At 37.0% G+C, this 22821-nt stretch overlaps 1 protein-coding gene across 2 annotated transcripts in view; it reads right to left on the minus strand.

Annotated features, from left to right (window-relative positions):
- Window positions 1–22821, minus strand: part of TMTC2 (transmembrane O-mannosyltransferase targeting cadherins 2) — a 422158-nt gene that overhangs the window by 37527 nt on the left and 361810 nt on the right. For both annotated transcript variants that reach the window (XM_019655152.1, XM_019655154.1), the window contains exon 11: window positions 12819–12882. In XM_019655152.1, coding sequence (XP_019510697.1) covers window positions 12819–12882 — 64 coding nt within the window. The remainder of the gene's footprint in view (window positions 1–12818; window positions 12883–22821) is intronic.

The raw sequence follows: 22821 nt of genomic DNA on the forward strand, positions 1-22821 counted from the left end.
TATTAATGTACACAAAATATATATTCATGATTAAGGTTGACACTTTTGAGATACAGCATGAAAGGCTAAGCCATAGCTATTCTTAAAAATGTATTACAATAAAAACTCAATACATATTTGAAGGTGCTGGCTACACTGTATCAAGGATCATTTAGCATTATACACTGTTATTTCATCAAAACATTTAGTTCAAAATAGGCTTTCAAAATTGTCCTTTGTCAAACTTCAGTGGTAATGCATATCATGTCTGTCACTATTCCTCCCATCAACAGGGATCCTCACCTGTTCTGAGGCTACTGCCAAAACCCACCTGACACAGCTTTGGTTATTCCCAGAGCCCAGCAGACTTTAAGTGCCAGAGGACACACATGTTTGAGAGGTAATGCACTTCCAAAACAAAGTTGAAAATTCAAAACAGGTTTTAAAAAGAATTGAGTTATATAATATCTTCGTACTATATTTCTTATTACATAAACATCTTTACCACATCCAACTTCACTTTAGACATATGAGTATAGGAAAGGTATTAAAGTCAGAAAAATTAAGGACTAAAAGATCAATTATGAATTATTTAATAAAAGCTTTTTGCTGTAATATTCTCTTAACAAAATTTAAACAGTTAAAACACCTACAATTAATTTATCATATTTCTAAGTTGGTTTTTTGTTTTCCTTTTTGAGGATTTTTTTTTTGAAAGGAGAATATATATTGCTTTATTTTTATGTAGGGGAATTTCAGATTCCTGTGTATTTAAACATTTTGTACAAGACACAAAATTACAATAACCTTGATATATGAACTTCTCTCAAGTGTATCTATATCTCATAATAAACATATATAGTAAAAATAAAATAAAATCTGATATGATGCACCCAGACCATTCTACCATAACTCTCATGTAAAAAGGATAAATTCAGTACTAGTAAAACTTCCCAAAGAAACTACCAGGTAAGTATGAACATATTGTCCAAATTATCTGGCCTTCCAAATCCTAAGCCAATATTTCATAAATCATTTTACTTGCATTAGTTTTTCTAAGGACTTATTAAAGAAAGGAAATAAGTTATCTTTATGAGAAAACAAGAAGCATGTGTACTGTGATTGGATGAGTCAGTCCAGGGCAAAGTAATCAATACATTTCAAGCAATACAAAATAATTACTTTTTTGCTGTGTTTCTTGAAGTCCCTAAATAGCCTTTGAAGACATGACATGGCAAGTGATTGAGTTCATGCAGTTTTAGGCATTGTTGTATAAGCCGTGGAAGATGCAAACTTTCAGGACTCATAACCTAGATAAACCACTTGTGAAAAAAAGAAGGAACAATGTACATCTCTGACAGGGCAGGGATCGCGACACCTTGTTTCTCATTATATCGCTGGTGCCTATTTTAGAAGCTGATGTATACTAGGCATTCTGTTTCTCTGAATTTAAAGCCTGTGCCATTTCACTTTTCAGTCTTTCTCCAACTTGTATATATAGACCGTGGGGGGAGGTGGGGTGGATATGGGCATACGTTCAAGGGTTTGTGAATCCATCTCAAGAATTTGTCAATTTTGATAAATTGCACTTCTCCACAAAATGATTAATATGCAAACATTCTAGACAATTTGAGTCACCACATTTCACATAAGAACTATCCCTTGATTTTAGTGCCTCGGGTTTCATTTCTGATCATTATTGAATTTTTCGTAGGTAATCTTATACGAGAAGCAGGGAGTTAAAAGCAGAGGTTCTCAAGCCAGACTGCCTGGATCTGTGTTCTGGCTCTACCACAAGGTGTCAGATATGGAACAAGTTATAGTGACTCAGTTTCCCCAAATGTAAAAAGGGTGTAGAATTCAACTTTTAATGTTTAACTAATGTAGATGTTGATAGGTTGACAATTTCCTAATTTAAAAGAAGACAATTTTCTGGTACCCAACAACTTTTACCTTCTTGATATTATTATTCCCATTTAGGTAAAAGTTCTCTTTTTTACAACATTGAGTATGTGTGGAAAGGTTCCTAACTTCCAAACATGGAGACATAGTTTATATAAATTCAAATGTAAATAGCTGGTTTAAAGCAATGATGTGGTTCTAAAGTGTTTGGGTAAAATCCATCATCTGTTCGCCATAAAAGTTCCCTACAAGTAGGCAATGTTCGGGAGTTACTGTCAATCAGCATACTGGAAAATAAAACGATCATGTCAAATTTCTCCATGAAGGGAAAACTAAGTATATGTGCATATTTCCAGTAAAGATTTCCAAGACATAATCCTCTTCGGGTAGCAAAATAATTCCATCCTCAAGACTTGAGGAATCTATTGCTTTCAATGCTAGTCTAAGAAAACTATAATAAAAAATGAGGCGTTAAAGTGGGTAAAAGTAACTAAATGTAAGTGAGCAATTATAAATTGTAAATAGGAATCTGTTTCTCCACAAGCAAATTCATAAATCAACACAGATGTCCTTGTATTTGGGGTTTGCTGTTTAAGTAGATTGACCTACAGAAATACATTTTAAAAATCCTTTGGTCTTTCAATATTTTTGTATTGACACTTTTTCAAATACAGTTTTTCATGATTTTGAGCATCATTTTAATAATGCATTTCATCATGGATGAAGAAGTATCAATACATATTATGGATTTATTTATTACTGCAGGTCTGATTTGCTGTTAAGTTTGATAGCATATTTATGGTTACAAGTAAAAGAACAGCCAGTCGAAACAGATGAAACCTATGACTACAAGAATTTAACAAACAGTGTAACTATTTGGGAAAAGATAGTGAACCTTTTAGGAGAAAAGAAAAACCACCATTGGCTTCTCGAGAATTACAGTGGAAAATGCACTATATGTTTAAGAGAAATAATTTGTTTTGCAGAAAAACTAAATCAATATATGTTGAGAATTTTACTTGTTTTAGTGAGTTTCATTAGGATTCATATATAAATAACCAGTGAAAATTATTTCAGTAAGTGAAATCTAGAGATAAACTCTAGTACAAGTATTGATTCCATGGAGAAGATCCAGCTATCTCTCAGATGATTAAATACTGAAGTAGATAAGGATAGGGAAACTTAGAGAAATAGGAAAAAAGAAGTGATTGGTAGCAATAGCACTAATGTTCTATACTTATCCATTCTAGAACTTTGTCACATCACACTTTCAAAATACACTGTTGATGATTTCTACATGTACTTTAAGCAATTAATTTTTTTTCCTTATGAATTGTTAGAAGATGCATATATATACCGGGGGTGCCAAAAAAATGTATACAAGTGGACACTTTGGTCAGCGTTGCTCAAGCAGTAGTTCTCTGTAATCAGACGTGTCTGGACACTTTGAGCACCTCTTATAATTGCAGAAGTCAAACATGACTTATATTCATCTTTTGTTATCAGTATATATTGAGTATTACAATTTTAATATTTTTTTCCTTTCTTAAAATGTGTATATAGGGCCGGCAAAGTGGCTCAGTTGGTTAAGAGCACGAGTTCTGAGCAACAAGGTTGACGGTTTGATTCCCACATGGGCCAGTGAGCTGCGCCCCAGCTGAGCTGCCACTGAGCTGCTAACTGGCGGCCAGATGGCTGAGCTGGTGAGAGTGCGTGCTCTTGGCAACAAGGTTGCTGGTTCCACTCCCGCATGGGATGGTGGGCTGTGACCCTGCAACTAGATTGAAAAAAACAGCAACTGGACTTGGAGCTGAGCTGTGCCCTCCACAACTAAGATTGAAGGACAACAACTTGAATTGCAATTGATGGGTCCTGGAAAAACACAGTGTTCCCCTTCCCCAATTCCCCAATAAAATATTAAAACAAAAAATGTGTATACATTTTTTGGTACCCTCTGTATTTAACCAAATTCTTCTTCTTTTTTTTTAAAGATTTTATTGGGGAAGGGGAACAGCCAAGTTGTTGTCCTTCAATCTTAGTTGCGGAGGGCACAGCTAGTTCAGCTCCAAGTCTAGTCGCCATCCGGCCCCCTGTCGGCAGCTCGTGGTCGCTCAGCTCAAGGTGCTGTGTTCAATCCTAGTTTGGGCATCCCATACGGGAATCAAACCAGAAACCTTGTTGCTAAGAGAGCATGCTCTAACCACTGAGCCATCCGGCCACCTGTTGGCAGCTCAGGGAAGTTCAGCTCAAGGTGCCATGTTCAATCTTAGTTGCGGGTGGGGCGTAGCCCACCATCCCATGTGGGAGTGGAACCTGCAACCTTGTTGTTAGGAGCACGTGCTCTCACCAGCTGAGCCATATGCCACCTGTTGGCAGCTCAGTGGCAGCTCAGCTGGTGCGCAGCTCACTGGCCCATGTGGGAATCGAACTGGTGACCCTGTTGCTCAGAGCTCGTGCTCTTAACCAACTGAGCCACTTGGCTGGCCCAAAATTCTTGAGTGATAAAGAGAAGCTCTTGATTCTGACATTAACTAGTGATAAGAAATTTAACATTCTAACAACTCAGTCTGGGAAAATAATGTCATCAAGGATGAAAAAAAGCTCTCCTTGACCAGGGGAGACAGGCTCTTCTAAACCGTCTTTTTGACTAGGCCTCATCCTCGGGGTTTCTCTGAGGCATGCCTGGCCCTGCTGCAGCAAGAATTCTGCTAAGTCAGTTTAGTGAGAAATACTTCCCCCTCATGATATCTGATACCCCTTGATATCTGATCAAATTCCTCATCCCCCATGCTCATTGGCTATAAATCTACAGCTGCTTTTGCTGGATTTTAGGTGGAACCCAATCTCCCCCAGTGCAGTATTCTTGACACCTATCACAACAGTCCTGAATGAAATCTTCCTTACCATTGTAAAAAGTGATGGAAATTTTTTTTTCTTTAACAAGTATATAGAACTTTCAAGAGAAATTAATTTACCAATTTATTAATTTTTCAGGATCTGCCCAACTTTTATTTGTCTTTAGGGTAAAGTGTAACATAATTGTATCTGTAGATATAAGTGAGGATTTGGACAGATAATGAGTTAGGAAGAGAAGAAAGATAAGGAAACAAAAAAAAGGGGGGAGGGATGGAATGGAAATTGCGGGAAATTTGGGAGAGGGAGGGAATGAAAATTTATATACAACAGAACTTTTTGTTAATGTTTCAGTGTGTATTTATTAAAAACATGGCCCCATAAGGCCCATTGAGGATTAGAAACATAAATGCCTGAAAATAATAGAAATGGGGGAGGTCAGCTGTGGAACTAACGAAAGGGGATTATGAAGAATGCAGTGACTGGGGGTGGGAACAGGCTCATCCTTCTAAATGGTGGCAGCTACTAGTCCACCCTAGCTGATACTCCCAGGTAGCCAGTGTACTTCGATTAGCTAAGTTTTCAAAGAAACCAGGAATCCAATTTCTCTGGAGGAGAAGGGACTAAATGTAATTTTAGTGTGTGGTCCCTACAATTCAAACAATTATAGCAATAAATCCATGCAAAGGATACCCCCACAAAGAAATCCAAGTAAAAATAAACATGCTTGGAATCAGAGAACATAATTAAGTGGAATTTCCCAAAGGATTCAATGTTCCTCAACCTAAATACTCAAGCTGATTTTCTTTATACCCAAGAGCCACTTGAGTTCCTGCCCATGTCTTATATCCCCCCATTTTCTTCTGGTTATGAATCTAAAACACACACAATGCATATACACATTTTTTAAAAGTGATGTTTTAAAATGATTGCATGCGGGATTGTGGTGAATATCAACACACTAAGGATGGAAAAACTATAAATGCAGCTGAGCTCAGCCTAACTATCTGATTCCAGTATAGGCTACACTAGCCCACACCAACAGTTAGTAAATAAGTGGACTCTACTAACTAACCATCTTTGTTTTCTAAGCATGAAGACTTACACAGATGATAAACAGAGGAAAAACAGTAACCACTTCAGAAATACATTTTTGCTGGTTGATCCAATATCTGCCAAATGGAAGTACAACACAAATCAACTACAATGTAAGCAGAGAGAAGTGAATGCACCCAAAACTAGACTTTGTAAATTGCTAGAAGAAAAGAGCAGCAACATCTAAATAATTTGGAGAGAAAAAAAAAAAAAAACAAAGATCTACAGTGGAAAGGAGTTTGAAGACAGATATGGGTGTGATGAGACGAAAATTGATCCTGGTATAACTGAAACTCTCAGGAAAGTGAGCATCTATCTTGCTGAAATTGGACAAGAAGAATTAGATATTTGATTTCTACTGATGTGTGCATAAATACATATAATATCAATGTGATGATGCCTATGTATGAAATGAAGTAGAATAAGGGTTTGTTGAGGAAACTAATGGCAATTTCACTCTTGATTGAAACCTATTTATTCTGGGTTTGTCAACTTACCTCACTCCATTTTCTAACTGTAAAATATATAGATGTACATGCAACTGAAAAAGCTAGTGATAATGGGAAATATATGTGCAATATAAAAACACATTTTACTCATAAAATCAATCTGGTTATTCTGGGATCCACATAATTATTAATGTCTGAAAGTCAAGAGACGCATGGCATGCAATTTTCCCCACATCACAGGAGCTTGCGGCGGGTTTTGGAAGATGCCATATGGTTCTTCCCCCATTTACAAGCAGATATGTGGTTTAACTGCTTCCCAGACAAATTATTATTAAATACCTTGTCATTTTTTTCCCAACCAAATGACAACCTCAGTAATTTCCCTCCCAAAATTCTTTGTATGGTCAAATCTGAATCTGTCTAAGTTATTTTCATGGTATCTTATTCTAATTAGAGTTGAGGATTAACTTTCCCATCAGAAACCAAGTATGACTCAGAATATTCTCTAACTCTTCCATCACAACAGCCCAAGTAATTAATTCTTTACCTCTCCCCCAGACCCCAGGCTTCGTGGTTATTTCTACTGCAGAGCCATATCTCCCACCCCGCCCCATCACCATAGTTACCATAAAAAGGGTAATCCAAATTGAAAGCAATATACTGTAGAATGTGTGGACTATCTCATGACACAGCTGCACTCTCTCAGAGTAAGCTCTTTTCTTTGAATCACCTCTTTCTCATTCTGATCTTTTGACACAGAGTCATTGTTAAAGAGTCCAAATGGATAACATTGGCTTTGATTTTATAATCATGCTCTGAAATAATTTATGTTCTAAGTGCCTGGGAAAGATATAATCTGATCCTTGGAACACATTCCCCTTTAATTCACATATAATGAATGTGCATGGAAGAAAATTTATAAAATCGTATACACATTAGAAATATAAAGGGTGAATACAACATCTAACATCAAAGTCAGAGAGCTGAATCAAAACCAGAAGTGATATACCAGAGACTTCAGAACTTCATTTAGAATGATCACAAAATGGCTAATGGCTTAATGCGTATCTCACAAAAATGTACCTCTACTGGCATCCATTTATCACATATCGTAGATACTATAGGCCAATGTGAAATATTGCCTGCTGTGTGCCTCAGCACATCCAGCTGTCCACAGGTCTTTGACGTTGTCAAATTTGCCCTCTTGCCTCAGGACAGCAGATAACCAAATAATTAGGATAGAAGAAATTGACTACCTAAGCTCATGTCCCTTCCATTTCTAAATTTTGGTTTTTTCCTCCTATATCTTTGTTGTGTATTTTTTTTTCTTTAGTCTTTGAGGGAGGAAATGATCCTTTAAGATCTTCAATATTTCATTTGCTCTCCCCTCTATTTGGATATATTTTTAGTCTCATATTTAAACACACACACCCTTTAACATTTATCTTTAACATTTAATAAAGACATACTTAATATTTCTTTGGTATTGTTCTGTCGCTTTCATTTACCTCTAAATGTATTTACAGAATAAGTTTACAACCTCTGCTCCCAATTCACCATTTCCTCAATACCATAAAAACTGCCCACATCACTTGCATGAAACTGAACTCTTGAAGGCAGCCAACGCCATCTTCTTCTCTGCAGTCATAGGACTTGCCCAGTCACATTTGAGCAGCAGTGGACACTGCTCACCAACACTGATTTGCCATTGTCTCTCGTTTTCCTTATCCTACATTCCAAATGTAGTGATTCGCCAAGGTTTTGAAATTAACTCCCTTCTCTCCTTTTGTACATTCTCGCAGGGCCTTGGTGATCTTACCCACCTCTTCAGTACTATCTCCTTTTTGTAAATGAGTTCCATAGCGTTATTCCTAACTGTGGCCTTTCCCTCAACTGCCCACTTCATAGGAATATCCCATAGAATATGAGAACACCCTACTTCTCAGAATCTGCTTGGTCCAAACTTAACACTTACTTCTTGAAATACACACACCCTATAACTGCCCTATTTCTGTTTAGGGTATCTCTTTTTTTCTTTTTACAAGTTATCTAAATTCAAAATTTTAGAACACTCATTGCACCAACTAATGTTCCTACTCACATCCTATCAAATAATCTGTTTATTTCCCCTGCAAGATCATTTCCATTCCATTGTGTTTCTGTACTTTAGGATCTATTACATCTTAGGCTTATGTTTTTCTATTACAATGACCTTTTAGTTGGCTTACTCAAGGCTACATTTCTCAACTCTACTTTCCCAAATGCAACACACATTCTTTATTACATCATATAAATGACCATCTTAAATGATCACTTTCATTATGTCATCCTGCTTAACACAATTCAGGAATATACGCTCCTAATTTTTAGTATGATATTCTATGCCTTTCATTTGGTTTTATCTTAGTTTCCAGTTCTCTTTTGTTCTTCTTCTTCTCTACCTCCCACCTTTGGCAATCTAAAACATATCTGCTTACTCTTTCTGAGGGGTAGTTCATGTACGCTCCATGTCCTTGTTCACACATATGCCTCAACCAGGCAGAATTCTTTTTTCTCCTCCTGCTAAAATCTTCACCTATAAAGACCCTAGTATTTCAAGATTCTCTAAGCTTGCCAACTCTGTCTCAATGCCTTCTAGGATCAATCCAGCTGAAAGCAATTTCTCCCCCCTGTGCATTTTCCCAGTACCTAGCTTATAACCCTCACAAAGCACTTATTAGTATTATTCACTGACCTCAAGTGTGAGGATTTGGATCCACATATTTTCTCCTCCACTCACTCCTCACATTAGATCGTACATTTCTCAAGGTCAGGGTTAATTTTTCATAACTTTGTAATCCTACTGCACTTGGCATAGGGTCTTATACAAAGCTAGTACTTGATTAAAAAACTAAGTTGAATAAATTTAGACTAAAAACAAATACATCTAGAAAAACATATATAGATGTGATCATTAGTAATTACTCCCTTCTAACTCTAGAGTTTACCAGAAGCCAAGCAAAAGTGGGTGACTTTGTACTATGCAAATTCACCATTCTTCATATTCAAAAATCCAGAAGTTCATGCAGAATTTGGCTTAATTCTCACAGGAAGAAAAAAACCGTTTCATTTACATGTTCCCTCTAGTCCTCAAGTGTCAGCACCTTTTGATGTGCATAAGTGGGAGAGAAGACAGGAAAGTGTTATGTTTCTAAAGCAACCCCCACAGAAAGATCAATTTTGTTTATAAAAATGAAAACCTAAAAGTGGAAAAACTTAAATGGAAATTTTGATAAAGTTTCCCATTACAGGAATATGTTTTAATATAATGAGTTTTCATTTCAGAGCAATTCCTCCCCAACCCCCCAATCAAATAAATAGGATGAAACATTTTAATGGTGTAATTTTTGTACTAACTATATTTATCTCATTGTGCCCTTCAATAAATGACAATGTATCGAATATCCCTGATGAAGAGAGCATATCAAAATCTAAAACTTAAAATTATATGTGCCTATTCATTTATGCTTCTATTATTCTAGCATTTGATAGCTGGATTTCTTTGTAAATTCTCTATAAAATAATCCAAAAAGGCAATTATTAATTTTAAAGTAAATTTTATAGAAAAATATGGCTTTTGTAGAATAGAAAAAAATAAATTTATTATGGGACATACTGAACACATGGAATAGGTATTTTATTCAGAGAAAATACATCCCAAAGAGAATCAACAATCTAATTATGACAATAAGTGATGTACACAAGGGTTGCAACCACCTATTTTATTTTGTATAGTAATGATCTGACTATTGCATTGCTAAAGTATCCACAGAGTCCCCACAGACAGCGACTAGTTGTTGTAAAGACATTTAAACAGTCAAAAGAAATGCTTTATGAAAAATAAGAGTAAGATGAGATTACCATGTAGACAACAAAAATAGAAAGGATAGTGAAACTACTTAAATAGGGAATGGAAACTGAGGTGTGTGTACTATGCTCTCAGATAAGTAGGTAACTGAAATTTATTAAGTTAAAGCACAGAAATAACAATGTTTTTATGACAAAAAATAAATAGCTGTGAGCAAGACAGATGTGAGATGGATGCTTTAATTTTGATCTGATGTTAAACTGCTAATATATCATTACACGTGCTGTTTAAACAGGTCTTTTCATTTCAGAATAAAAACTTTTATTATTGTATTTTATCAGTCTTTCCTTGGTGGCATCTTCCTTACCTAGATTACATACAGGAAACCAAAACACAATTCATAAAACAGATGGGAAAAGACCCCATCTGTTGATCCACCCACTGTAACATTATTTACTTACTGTTAAATATGAGCACGGTATGCTATCCAAGTCTGCAAAATACTTAATTTAGTGTTGCTAGATAAGGGAAGTATCATTTGAATACCTGTATGTTTCAAAAGCAGTCTGTACCATGTTTATGAAGAAACTTTTGGGGGTTTCAAAAAAATGACTTTGAGTTGGAGATTAAATATTGATTTTGTAATTTGGCTAGTCATTTAAAAGAAACAATCTTGTAAGTCAGGCTTCAATCTTGTGGTACCTCAGTGTATTTTACATTTTTTTAGGGCAGGTCAAATAATCAGCTCTTGTCTCACTAATCCATTCCAATGTCCCGAAGAAGATGTTCTGATCAGCCACTTAAAGATAAAAGTGACACTCAAGTGAGGAATGCACAATGAAAAAAAGTTGAACTTATTGTGTACACTAAGAGCATTGTATTTGTCAATGTAATGGGAAACAAACAAACAAAAAGGAATTAAAAAAAAAACCAAAAAACCCCTATTTCTGTCTTGAATGAAGTTGTAATTTTAAGGCCTCAAATTCGACCCTTTTCTTAGAAATGCTACACAAAGGTGCCCAACTTGAGCATTCACAAAGCCCTTTTCCTGCTCCATTTTTCTCCAAAGCACTTATCACTGTCCGGCACACCATATACTTATTTGCTCCTGCTCCATCTCTTCAAACTAGATTGCAAGCTCTTAACAGGCAGGGACTCTTGTCAATTTTGTTCACTGCTGTGTATCCAGTGCCTGAAATAGTGCCTGGCACTTAACAGGTACTCAGTTAAAATTCACTGAATATAAATAAGAAGACCATTATTATTTTGTTTTCCTAGACTTCTGGCTTGCATTTCCTCTCTAAGTATAACTAACTGCATTTTTTTCTATCAAGCTTTCCCTTAGGCACACAGCAGCCTGCGTTTCAATGTGATTCCACTTATTAGGTGTGATACTGGGTGAATTCTTATTAATTTCTCTGAGCTTCAGCAGAATGGGGGTCACGGAAGTATCTGTGGGTTGCCAAGAGAAATGAATGTGGGAACTCACATTAAGTACTTAGCACAATGCTTGACACAAAATTAAGCGTTTCATAATAAATGTTAGCAGTGACTGTTCTTACCATTATAACTATTAAAATATTTTCTTCTGTTGCAAACAGCTCACCAATTCTTATAGGACCTCACAATTCATGAAGCTGGGGGCATTTAGATTCAGGGCTAAGGTTACATGTGGTTGATTCTCCTGAAAAAAAGCTACTTCCCGTGTGGGTTGCTTTCAGGAAGCACTGATCCTCCTCTTGTATTCCCACAGGGCTGTATATTCCTCTCTCTAGGAAACACTGCACTGTATTTCAATTAGTTGATTATGTGCAGTCTTCCCTGCTATACTGTGTGGTCTTCTAGGGTATGAAATCGCTTATCCTATTACAAAGCAGGCACTCTATAGACGTTTCTTTGTCTGGCGGATGGGTTACTGTAAAGAAATGAGCCTGATTCCATTATTTGTAGTGATATCACGCATGTACTTTCATTACAAAATTACATTTCTCTATAGATGATGTAGATCTAGAGAGAAGGGTAGAGGTTTTAGTGGTGGAGAGCGATGCAAAACAGGGTGTGTATGAGAATAAAAGCAGTGTACTGGCGTTTGGTGATGTGCTACAAACCGCAAAGTGCTAAGAAGACTGATACAAAACCTGTTCTTGTTTTCTCATAAATGATTCCTTTATTTCAATAGTAATGATCTAATTCAAATCCATCTTACTTTATGTTAAGTGTGACTACCCAGGGAAAAATTCTAATAAAAACATACTTGATAAACTTGAAAAGCACAGTTATTAGAAATGAGGATTGTGGAATAGAAAAAAGGCACACAGCTCGAGGTCTGACTGCGTGTAAGAATCCAAAAATACTTACGATGTTACGAATCCTTAGATATTTAGCACCACAGCAAATAAACTTTCAAGGAACTAATTTTAAAAGTCTTCCAAATGCATAGTATTTAGGAATGCTAAAACCTGTTTTAAATGATAAAAATGTATGATGCTTTACACAGGCTAGAAAACAGAAATGCGTGCCTCTGGGAAAAGGAGGAAGCTTGAAATTGGCAGATATTATTGTTGAAATAGCCATATAGTTGGTATTCAGAATAAGAGATCAGAGAAAAAAACCCAGTATCAAGAGGCCTGTAGTCAAAAGCTATCACATGCTGTGTCCTCTTGAGTAACGCTTCCTATCAGGGAAGTACTTACATTAGGCCTCAGCTTGGCCGCCAGATCATAATACTTCTCGGCTGCTTCATTGAGGCTAGCCTGTCTGTTAAAGAAAAAAAAAAAATCAAATGATATCATTGATATTAAATTACAGAAAGGTGAACAGAAACATTATGTAGCAAAAGAATACTCACTTTAAAAAAATTATAATCACACCAATCAAATAATAAGTTGCCTAAGCAGAAATACCATTAAAACTTGAACACATGCAATGCATTTAAGGCATTATAAATAGTGTCTCAATACAATCCTATTCAGTCAATATTATTTTAAGTTTCTGTATGAGGAATTAGAAATGTTATTTTTCCTTCTCCAAGCTAACCCAGGTAATACCTAACAGAGCTGGGATTCTCTAGCTTCAAGATGATGTTCCAAAAAATATTAATTTTTAAAAATAATCAAAGTTAATGAGTTGCTGGTTTTGTAAAAAATAGTGACTATTTGCAGTTCCTTTTTTTAAAAAGTCTGTATTTATATACAGAGCCACTTTATTTCCAGCTCAGGAGGACAACTTTCCATTGTGTGTGGCCTACAGTAAAAAAAAAGGTCAATTTCTCCCTCTCTTTGCTCTCTGGCCATCAGGGTAGGCATGTGACAACTGGATGTTCTTGCTTGGGACTTTGATTTCTCAGTGAGTGACAGTGACAGAAAGATAGAGAGATGGTTAGAATTCACTGACAATGGTGGAAGCAATAGGGCTATGTCCAGGATAGACTCTTCTTGCAAAGAACTGCTATTGGATGCTTCTTGACCTGTGGGGATACCTTGTTCACTATTAATTCAAGCTTTGTCTTCTAGCCCACGCTGAATTCTGTAGTTTCCACAGCCTTCAAATTGCCGGAGTCAATTTTTCTTGATTACCACCAAATACCATTAGGGGCACCACTGACTTCTAAACATAAGATGCACACTGAATTTTACAGATAAGTTTGTGCATTGTCTCTTCTTGAAATTGATAACAAACCCCTAGGTTTGGCCAACTCGTTAGCAGAATAAATAAAATGGCAGGTTCCTAAGGAAGCCCAGCCAATTATCCATCAAAACCCAGTATGTTTTTTATTGATCATGCCACGCTACTTCAGAAAACCTCAAAAATGGTAGAGAGCAAGAGCTAGGCGCTCTTGCAGGTTTTGCTGCAATCTGGTGACCATATTGAGGGGTACAGAAAAAATGATATAGAAAAATGACAATTCCATTTCAGATGACTCAGCTCCAACTATTACTATATACGATAGTAATAAATGGATTGGGCTCCTGCTGTTGAAATGGAGTAGGTGTTCTCCTGAAACTGTGATGTTAAGAAGCTTTTGAGACAAGAAGATGGCAGAGAGGTCAGGAATCAAGAGGACAAACAACATTAACTTTCTTAATAACAAAACCACATTCAGGTTTTAAACGAGTAGGTTAACTAGTCATACCTATAAAATTGAATTTGCACTTTGGTCAAGCCAAATAAAAAATATAAAGACATACCCCATGCAACCATATAAATTATAGGAATAACTGAAGATAGCATCTCTCTGGAGAGCAGAACATATTTTTCTAATTTTTAAAGGAAAAATAATTAGAAACACTGCCATTTTTAATGGGGTTATAGAGAAAGTAAAAACCCTTGACCTAAGGCTCTACTGGCCTCGTGACATGTTACAATGTGCTGTTGCAATTTATAGTCTCATAAATGTAGAAGTTCAATTTCAATATGTCAAGAAAAGTACTTTAGTCTGGTATGAAAGACAAACTTCCCTCGCTAGGGTATTTAATGAAAGGTCCCTCCACCAAATTATAGAATCACTTTGGTTCAGATTCATTTGGAAATTTGAACCAGAATTCATTAGGTCATGCCCTGGAAGGGTTTTCTCCAGAGGAAAATAAAAGACACGGAGGTAGGAAATTAGAGTAACTTAATACTACAAAGAAGTAATTTACTTTGAAGAAAATCAACCAATAGATGTCTGACACAGAAAGTCAGCTACCATTCATATTTATCTTTATGGACATTCAAATTCATGAGGCAGATAAAGATCTAAAGAGAAACTGAGGAACTAACCAGATAAAATGGCTTAAAAATAATAATCAATAAAACTGAAAATAATCAACACAACATTTCTCCCTCAAAATACAGTTATTAGTTTTTAAAGTCTTTATTGTCTTCAGAGGTTTAATTCCCAAAGGACAAAGCTAGTTTAGAAGACTCCATTCTTAAACTAAAAGTAGAATTGATGATACTCTAATAAAATAGAAAAAGAGGGTAGAATTAATTAGATTTGCCACATAACTGTGAAAATTAATTTTCACTCTAGGACTTTGCTTCTAATATTAAATGGTCTTTATTGACTACTAATCAGTAGGCATTTATGATAACCCATGGATAACAGCAGGGAAAAGAGTAAGTCAGTTCTATAAATGTTCATTTATATCCTTGTTTCATTCTCTAAACAAGAGAGAAAACTCAGGATCAACTGTCCAATGTCCACTTTATGATGTATGCTGTATTTCATTCTCCCCTCTGCAAGAAGTATTCTAGAAGTGCTTAAATCTTAATTGCAAAGATGACTGAATCATTAATCAACATTTGAAAACTGAGGAAACTGAAATAGCAATATTCTGCCAGTTGATTAGAGGATTCTAAAAACCCCTAATTGTCAAGAACCTCAATGATTCCATGACTCAGGTTCCTAAGACTACTGGGATCAAACTATTTAAAGAAGCTGATCAAATATACTTTTCCTGAATACCACTATCCTTTCTTTCTTCACTATTTCTTTTCTGGAACAAAAGTTTCTAAATAGAGCAGGTGAGTGGTTGAGCTGGGTGGAGTGGTTAGAGTCCAGGCTTCTAAACTAAATATCTGAACCACAGGATCAAGTGGGTATCTTTGTACACATCAAGATGTAGGAGAATGAGGGGTGGCTGGGTGGCTCAGCTGGTTAGAGTGCGAGCTCTGAGCAACAGGGTTGCTGGTTCAATTCCCACATGGGCCAGTGAGCTGCACCCTCACAACTAGATTGAAGATAATGACTTGAGCTGAGCTGCCACTGAGGTGCTGATGGGCGGCCAGATGGCTCGGCTGGTTACAGCGCATGCTCTTAACAACAAGGTTGCCTGTTCAACTCTTGCGTGAGATGGTGGGCAGCGCCCCCTGCAACTAGATTGCAAAGGGCAACTGGACTTGGAGCTGAGCTGCGCCCTCCACAACTAAGATTGAAGGACAACAACTTGACTTGGCGCTGATGGGTCCTGGGAAAAACACACTGTTCCCCAATAAAGTTAAAACAAAACAAAACAAGCAACAAACAAACAAACAAAAAAATGAGAGCAGAGTTTCCTGGAAAAGACATAGCAGGATATGTGATATGTTGTTCTGTGGCAGATGACCCCAACGATTCTTACATCAAATACCAAGATAGGAAAAAGACACACTTTTTGATTGTTATGTTTAATAGCCATGATTTAAGTGTAAGAGATGAGATTCAAAAGGGAGGGCGGGATATGGAAAACATTTCTAATTCCAGGTTTTACTTCTTGTCCAACTCCATCTCTCAAATTGATAGAATTGAAGAATTGATAGAATTGATAGGCCAAATGGAGAGTCTAGTTTTTGGGTTCTTTTTAATTTTATTGGGGATTTGGGGGAGGGGAACAGTGTTAGGGGGAGAGGAACATTGTTGGGGAATTGGGGAAGGGGAACAGAAAAGTTGCTGTCCTTTTGTTCTTCAGTCTAGTTGTGGAGGACATTGCTTCACTGGCCCATGTTGGTATTATGATTGCACTTTTCCCAGGTAAGGCAGTTGCTCACTGGCCACTGGATGGCCACTCATGGCAGCTCTTGGCAGCGCATGCTGGCTGCCAACCGCTCACGCCAGCTGCCAGCCACACATGGTAGCTTACGGCAGGCCCCTGCAGCCTACGCCGTCCCAGGCGACTCATGGTAGCCCAGCTCCAGGTCTGTTGTTCACCATCTTAGCTGCAGAGGGCGCAGCATCATTGTAGAGGGCACAGCGGGGATCCGAACCGGGGCCCCACTACTCAGAGCTGACATCCCAAGCCAACTCTTAACCAGCGCGCTATTTGGCCGTCCCTGGAGAGTCTAGTTTTAAGGACAGAGTAAACTGTGCTATTGTGCTTTGCCCCATGAACGTTATCCTCTCCCCAAAGGGGAAAGGGGAAAACTCAGGGGAAAGGCAAAGGAAAAGGGAAGGAGGACAAGCAAGAAGAGCTGGATGCTCACTTTCTCACCACCACAATCTCCCATTTTTAGGGGGTGGTGGTGTCACAATTATATATGGAGGGAAACCATAAGTTTCCTATGTGTCCAAGAGGAAGACTCAGAAGGTGGGTAAAGGGAGAAACAGTTAGTTCTACCAAGAGATCTACCAAGCCAGATATGTTCTGGCTGTAACACACTTAAAAAGTCAGAGATGAGACTGTAAGAAAAATGTCGTACCAGGAAGCTACACTGGGTCCAGGTGGGTGACTACCCCTATATACCATGCCACCCTAAGAGTTAACCTTATGTCTCATATCTAGAGAACAAAATTTAATCATTATGCCATTATTCCAACAACAGACTTATCAATTGGAGACTCCAATGGTGGCTCCTTTCTCATTACCAACTCTTGCCGGTCATACCAGGTGTGACCAAAAAGTACAGCGAATGTTTAAATAAAATTTATTATAGTAAAAGACACATTGCTATTAATCCCCCTCAAAATACTCTCCCTCGCTTCGAACACACTTATCCCATCATTCTTGCCACTTTCTGAAGTAATTCTGGAAGTCCTCTTTCATGAGTGTCTTTAGTTGCACTGTTGTGGGTGGCTACCTCGATTTCCTGAATCATTTTCACTTTGGGAAAGAGCCAGAAGTCGCACGGTGCCAGATCCGGTGAACAAGGTGAATGAAGACACACCGTAATGTTTTTATTTGGCAGAAATTGCTGTACCAGAAACGATGTGTGACACTGGAGTGTTGTCATGATAAAGGATGATTGATGGCACACTTTAAAAGACACCTTCTCTCAGCCACAGCTCACACCCGACTGACTGCACCAAACAACTTGAAACTTTTCACAAGTTACTACGGTTCAGTGTGCCGCTTCCCATATTGAAGATCCTTGCCTTCCCATTGGATGGCACTTGGCAGCAGTATTCACTGTATTTTGTGATCACAACGGAAAGATTTTGTGTCACACATCGCTTCTGGTATGGCAATTTCTGTCCAAATTAAAACATTACAATGTGTCCTCATCCACCTTATTCAGCAGATCTGGCACCATGCAACTTCTGGCTCTTCCCCAAAGTCAAAATGACCACGAAAGGTAAACGTTTTGTATCGATTCAGGACATTGAGGCAGCCATGACAGAGCAACTAAAGACACTTACGAAAGAGGACTTCCAGAACTGCTTCAGAAAGTGGCAAGAACAAAGGGATGAGTGTGTTTGAAACGAGGGGGAGTATTTTGAGGGGAATTAATGGCAATGTGTCTTTTACTGTAATATGGTTTTTAAAATTTAAATGTTCACCATATTGTTTGATCATACTTTGTATGTATAGGGCCCTCCCCCCTTTCACAGTATCTTTGGTCTCACAGGGCCAAGGAAGTAGAAAAGGCTTAGGTGGTATTTGTACACTAGGCTATGAAGTAAACCTTGAATTCCCACCCCACAAAAACACTGCATAGAGCTAAATACATTTTAAAAGTCTTTAGATTACATTTTTCTGCCATTAGTGAAAAGCTAGGCCCGAGTAAAAACATATAGTAACAAAAGTCACAAACAAAAATCATATTTGATTACTATAGAATTTCATATTTGCACATGGAACTCACATCTGTTAAAAATATAGAAATACATTTCATATATCTAATTCCCCTCAGTGTTATTTTATAATAGAAAAGTATATTTTGGAACATAGGTTTATGGCCCAACATTCTCACAAGAAAATATGTATAAAAGAAATTTGGGAATCAATTATATTATAAAATAACTTAATATACCCTGTGAAATGTTTTAGAAGAATCTGATTAAAGGAATCACTTACAGTTACCTACATTTTTATGTATTCTGTGAGAATTATAAAATTAAAGGTTGCTAAATTTAAAACTATTTCCTTGAAAATATAAAAAATAAAAACTCTAGTAGCATTTAGAAGACTTTCTTTAACAATACTTGTTAATAGCTGTGAATTGTCCATTTTGAAATTAAAATTATTTAATATAGATAACCACTGTATGGCTTATACAAAAGATATTATTTTACTAAAGTCTTCACGATTATTTTAATGATAACTTGTGTTTTATTTTTTTTTTTTTTTTTTTACTAGAGAGCTGTCTTTCCTGTATTATCAAAGTAGAATGAAACAGTAGCTGAGTTTTCCTGGGTTCTTGCCAATTGCTAAACTGAAACTTAGTTTTAAGTTCCTCGAAGCAGCACTAAATTTTAATTCTAGTTGATAAGTTGTACAGTAGAACTAGAAGTAGAACTGAAATAAACGAGGACATAAAAATGTTTGGAAAACCTTAAAATAGCAAAACCAGAGTCACACATATGTAGGAACAATGGAGCAGAAAAGATCCTTGTAATGAAACTCCTACAATAAATTGTTTATGACCATCAAGCCTTCTGAAATGAAAATTTCTTCGGTGCCAAGACATCGATAATGGCTTCATAACCTGTAGGTGTCCATGTCAGTTCTAAACATAAAGGATACAAAGGGAAAGTGGAAATGTAGCAATAACAGAGGAAAAGACTACGCTGCTGGTGTAGTTTTATAAAAGGTTCCTCTGAGTTAGAAATTTCTTGCTGCCCCATGAGAGTTTGAGGCCTTTCTTTCAAACCTTTCAATGCTGCTAAGATCAGGTTAAGCCTATATCTAGAAAGATTACATAACGAAATGTACTGGACAAACTATAAGGCAGGAAATGGGTATTGGTAATGTCAGCTATAACATTCATATACAGTATAATTACTGCTTATGTTCAAGGTGTCATAGGTGGGGAGAAGGAGTTGGGAGGAGTAACAAGAGGAAAGGCAAGATAAAACTTACTTGCAGGGGTGGTCCAAAAACCCATGTCATGAGCATCGCTTGGGACATGTTAGAAGTGTGAAGCCCAAGGCACCACCCAAACATACTAAATCAGAAGATGCTTTTTAACAAGATCCCAGGTGAGTCACATGCACATTAATGCCAAAGAGGTACCAGGTTGGAAGATGCCTATTTCACCCGCATCTGCCACTCCTCTTTGCTTTAAACACTTTACAACCCTTTACAACCTAGTTGAACTATGCTTCTCTTGACCAAAAGTTGGTGGTGAAATACAGTTTATAATCGAAAAACCCAATGACTTTTCAAGTGGTCTTTGGTAATTTTGGAAGTGTGAAAGAGGAAAGTATATGTCCTCGGTGGCCTTGGAGATATATACACATCTCCAACATCACTCACACACACACTCACACACACACACTCCCGATCTGCTTTGAGAAAAGAATCTGATTTTGTTCCTTTCTCACTGAAGAATTTCAATTTTATGTCACTTCCAGTGGGATGTATAAAGAAATTAGTATATTTAAATTATTTTCAATATATTTAACTATGTAAGTGTGCTATATGAGTATAGCAATTGAAAGATTCTTCTTTCTTGTATATTCACTCTGCTCTCTGGAAGGAATGACAGCAATTGGAGCCAGCTGGGCTATGCAGCTTTGCTCTCCTTGCTGCCTTAGGGAGAAGAACAACTTGGGCCCCTAGGCCTGGGAAAAAAGGTACGTGCACACCTACCTCAGCTGTGTGTCCACTGTCAGACTCGATGTCACAATGGTATTTCTTAAAACTTAATATCCTTTTGAAAGTACAAACTTGGAGTTCTCTCTCCTATGACTGTAAATCTACTTTCTAAAATTTACCATAAAGAGATAATTTAATATTGGAAAGGTCTTACTATTTAGGATTTATGCCTTTGATAACCTGTTACTCTCTATAAATCCTTCCTCCATCAATCATCAGTACATTCAAGAAGTACAGCTTTGAGCTAGTCACCCAGTTATAAGGACATGAGGGAGGCAGTGTGACACTGTGATATCAGTATTATACTTAGCCAGAATACAATAAGTTTAAAGCCCAGCTTTATCAACTGTGGAAAATACTGACTCTCTGAGCCTCAGTAACGTCATCTGTGAAATGGGTATATTAGTGTCTACTTCACATATGTGCAATTCTGACTAAGAGGCTGACATATAAAATGCAAAATACAATGCCAGGCAGACAGGAGATATTTCACTAAGTTATATTTTTGTTCCTCCCTTATCCTTTAAGTGGATTAAAAACAAACAAAAAAATAACTTTCCACCGGAGCTCAAGGCTGCTGTGAATCAGGTAAAATTTGTTTTTGGTGCCTCTATACTTCCTCTCAGTTATCAAATATCTCTGTGCTCTTTCTAGCTTCCAGTCCTGGGAGAACACTGAATAAATCCATTCACACAAAATGCTTCTAATGGAATAATTGATTCAATACTTTCCTTTCACAGCTCTATAGACATAAAACTCTACTGAGTTCTAGCATTTTACATTCCGTTGGTATTTTCCTTTGATGATAACCAGTCTGCTTTTTATAATGCTCTCATCTGGAAGCATCCAGCACTTTTTCCATTTTATTTGAAGTACTAAAAATGTCAACACATACAGTCAACGCTCATTATGTGAGGCCACTCAACATCTGTGATCACCCCTCCCTATAAATATATTTGGTAATTAGTCACAATGTGGATCCCACCTTCCCACGCAAGGCAGGAGCCAGAAATTCCCTCATCTTCCCACGTTCTTCCAGTCAAGGTTCCAGCACATGACTCAGGTCCCACCAATCAGATGCAGCCTCAAGACCATGGACGTCAGAAGCAAGCGTAATGGGGAGGAGGCTACGCCCAGGAGAAGCAATTTCTCATGAATGTGGCTCTCACTCTGCGTGCGTGGTTCCTTGTGGGTGATGGTGACAGAAGTCTGGGCCGTACAAGCTGCTGAGTCCCCGAGAAAGCAAAGTGGTTGGGTATTATTTCGGACTGTGGAGTTCTCTCAAGCCTGGGAGAGAAACTGTGGGCTATAGAATATTCTTTAATAAATCCTATTTCTGCTTAAACTGGCATGAGCGAATTCCTTAGTTTGCAACTAAAAACTGTGACCCACATGTGAAGACAAGTTTATGAGTAGATCTATTTTCATTAATTTTGCTTTCAATATGATGACTGAAGGCCTTCATCCTATCTTGGATATTTTCTCTATTTGTGGATAATTGCTTATCTGCTCTATGCTCTCCTTCAGAAATTTCCTATTTATATTAACATTTATATAGATACAAAATCAAATAAGACTATACATGTACAAATGCTATATATAACTACATATACACATATATAGCAAGTTATATACACATATTTTTATATACAAATAAAACTATGTATCACATGCTACATACATGCTACATATATACTATATATAACTATATATACATACATGTATGCTATGTACAATAACATAAACATACGAGTATGTGTACGGTGTTCTCAATCTATCATCCAAGCTCATCCTTTCAGTCATCATTTTCATACCTTTGGTATTTTTCATTAAGTTCTGGGAAAATATCTATAACTTCTATTTAAATCATTAGTTTATCAATTGCACATTGCCTTATTGCAGTTATACATTCAGAGATTTATCTCTTTGTAACCTTTTAATCTCTCAGTAATCTTTTCTGATGTGATGCTATTCCTCTTTCAAACTATTTTATTTTCACACATGTATTCTGTACCAGTTAAAATAAATTAGATTACACTGTAGTAATAAACACATCCTAAATCTCAGTGAATAAGACCAAGTTTATTTTTCACTTATTCAATTTATCCAGTGTGGGTGAGCAGGAAGGTTTGTCTCCATTTCAGAATCTATTTCCACAGTTTCCATGTCAGAAAAAGAAAAGCACTGACTCCTACAGCTT

This window comes from Hipposideros armiger, unplaced genomic scaffold, assembly GCF_001890085.2.
Source record: "Hipposideros armiger isolate ML-2016 unplaced genomic scaffold, ASM189008v1 scaffold_237, whole genome shotgun sequence".
Classification (NCBI taxonomy): domain Eukaryota; kingdom Metazoa; phylum Chordata; class Mammalia; order Chiroptera; family Hipposideridae; genus Hipposideros; species Hipposideros armiger.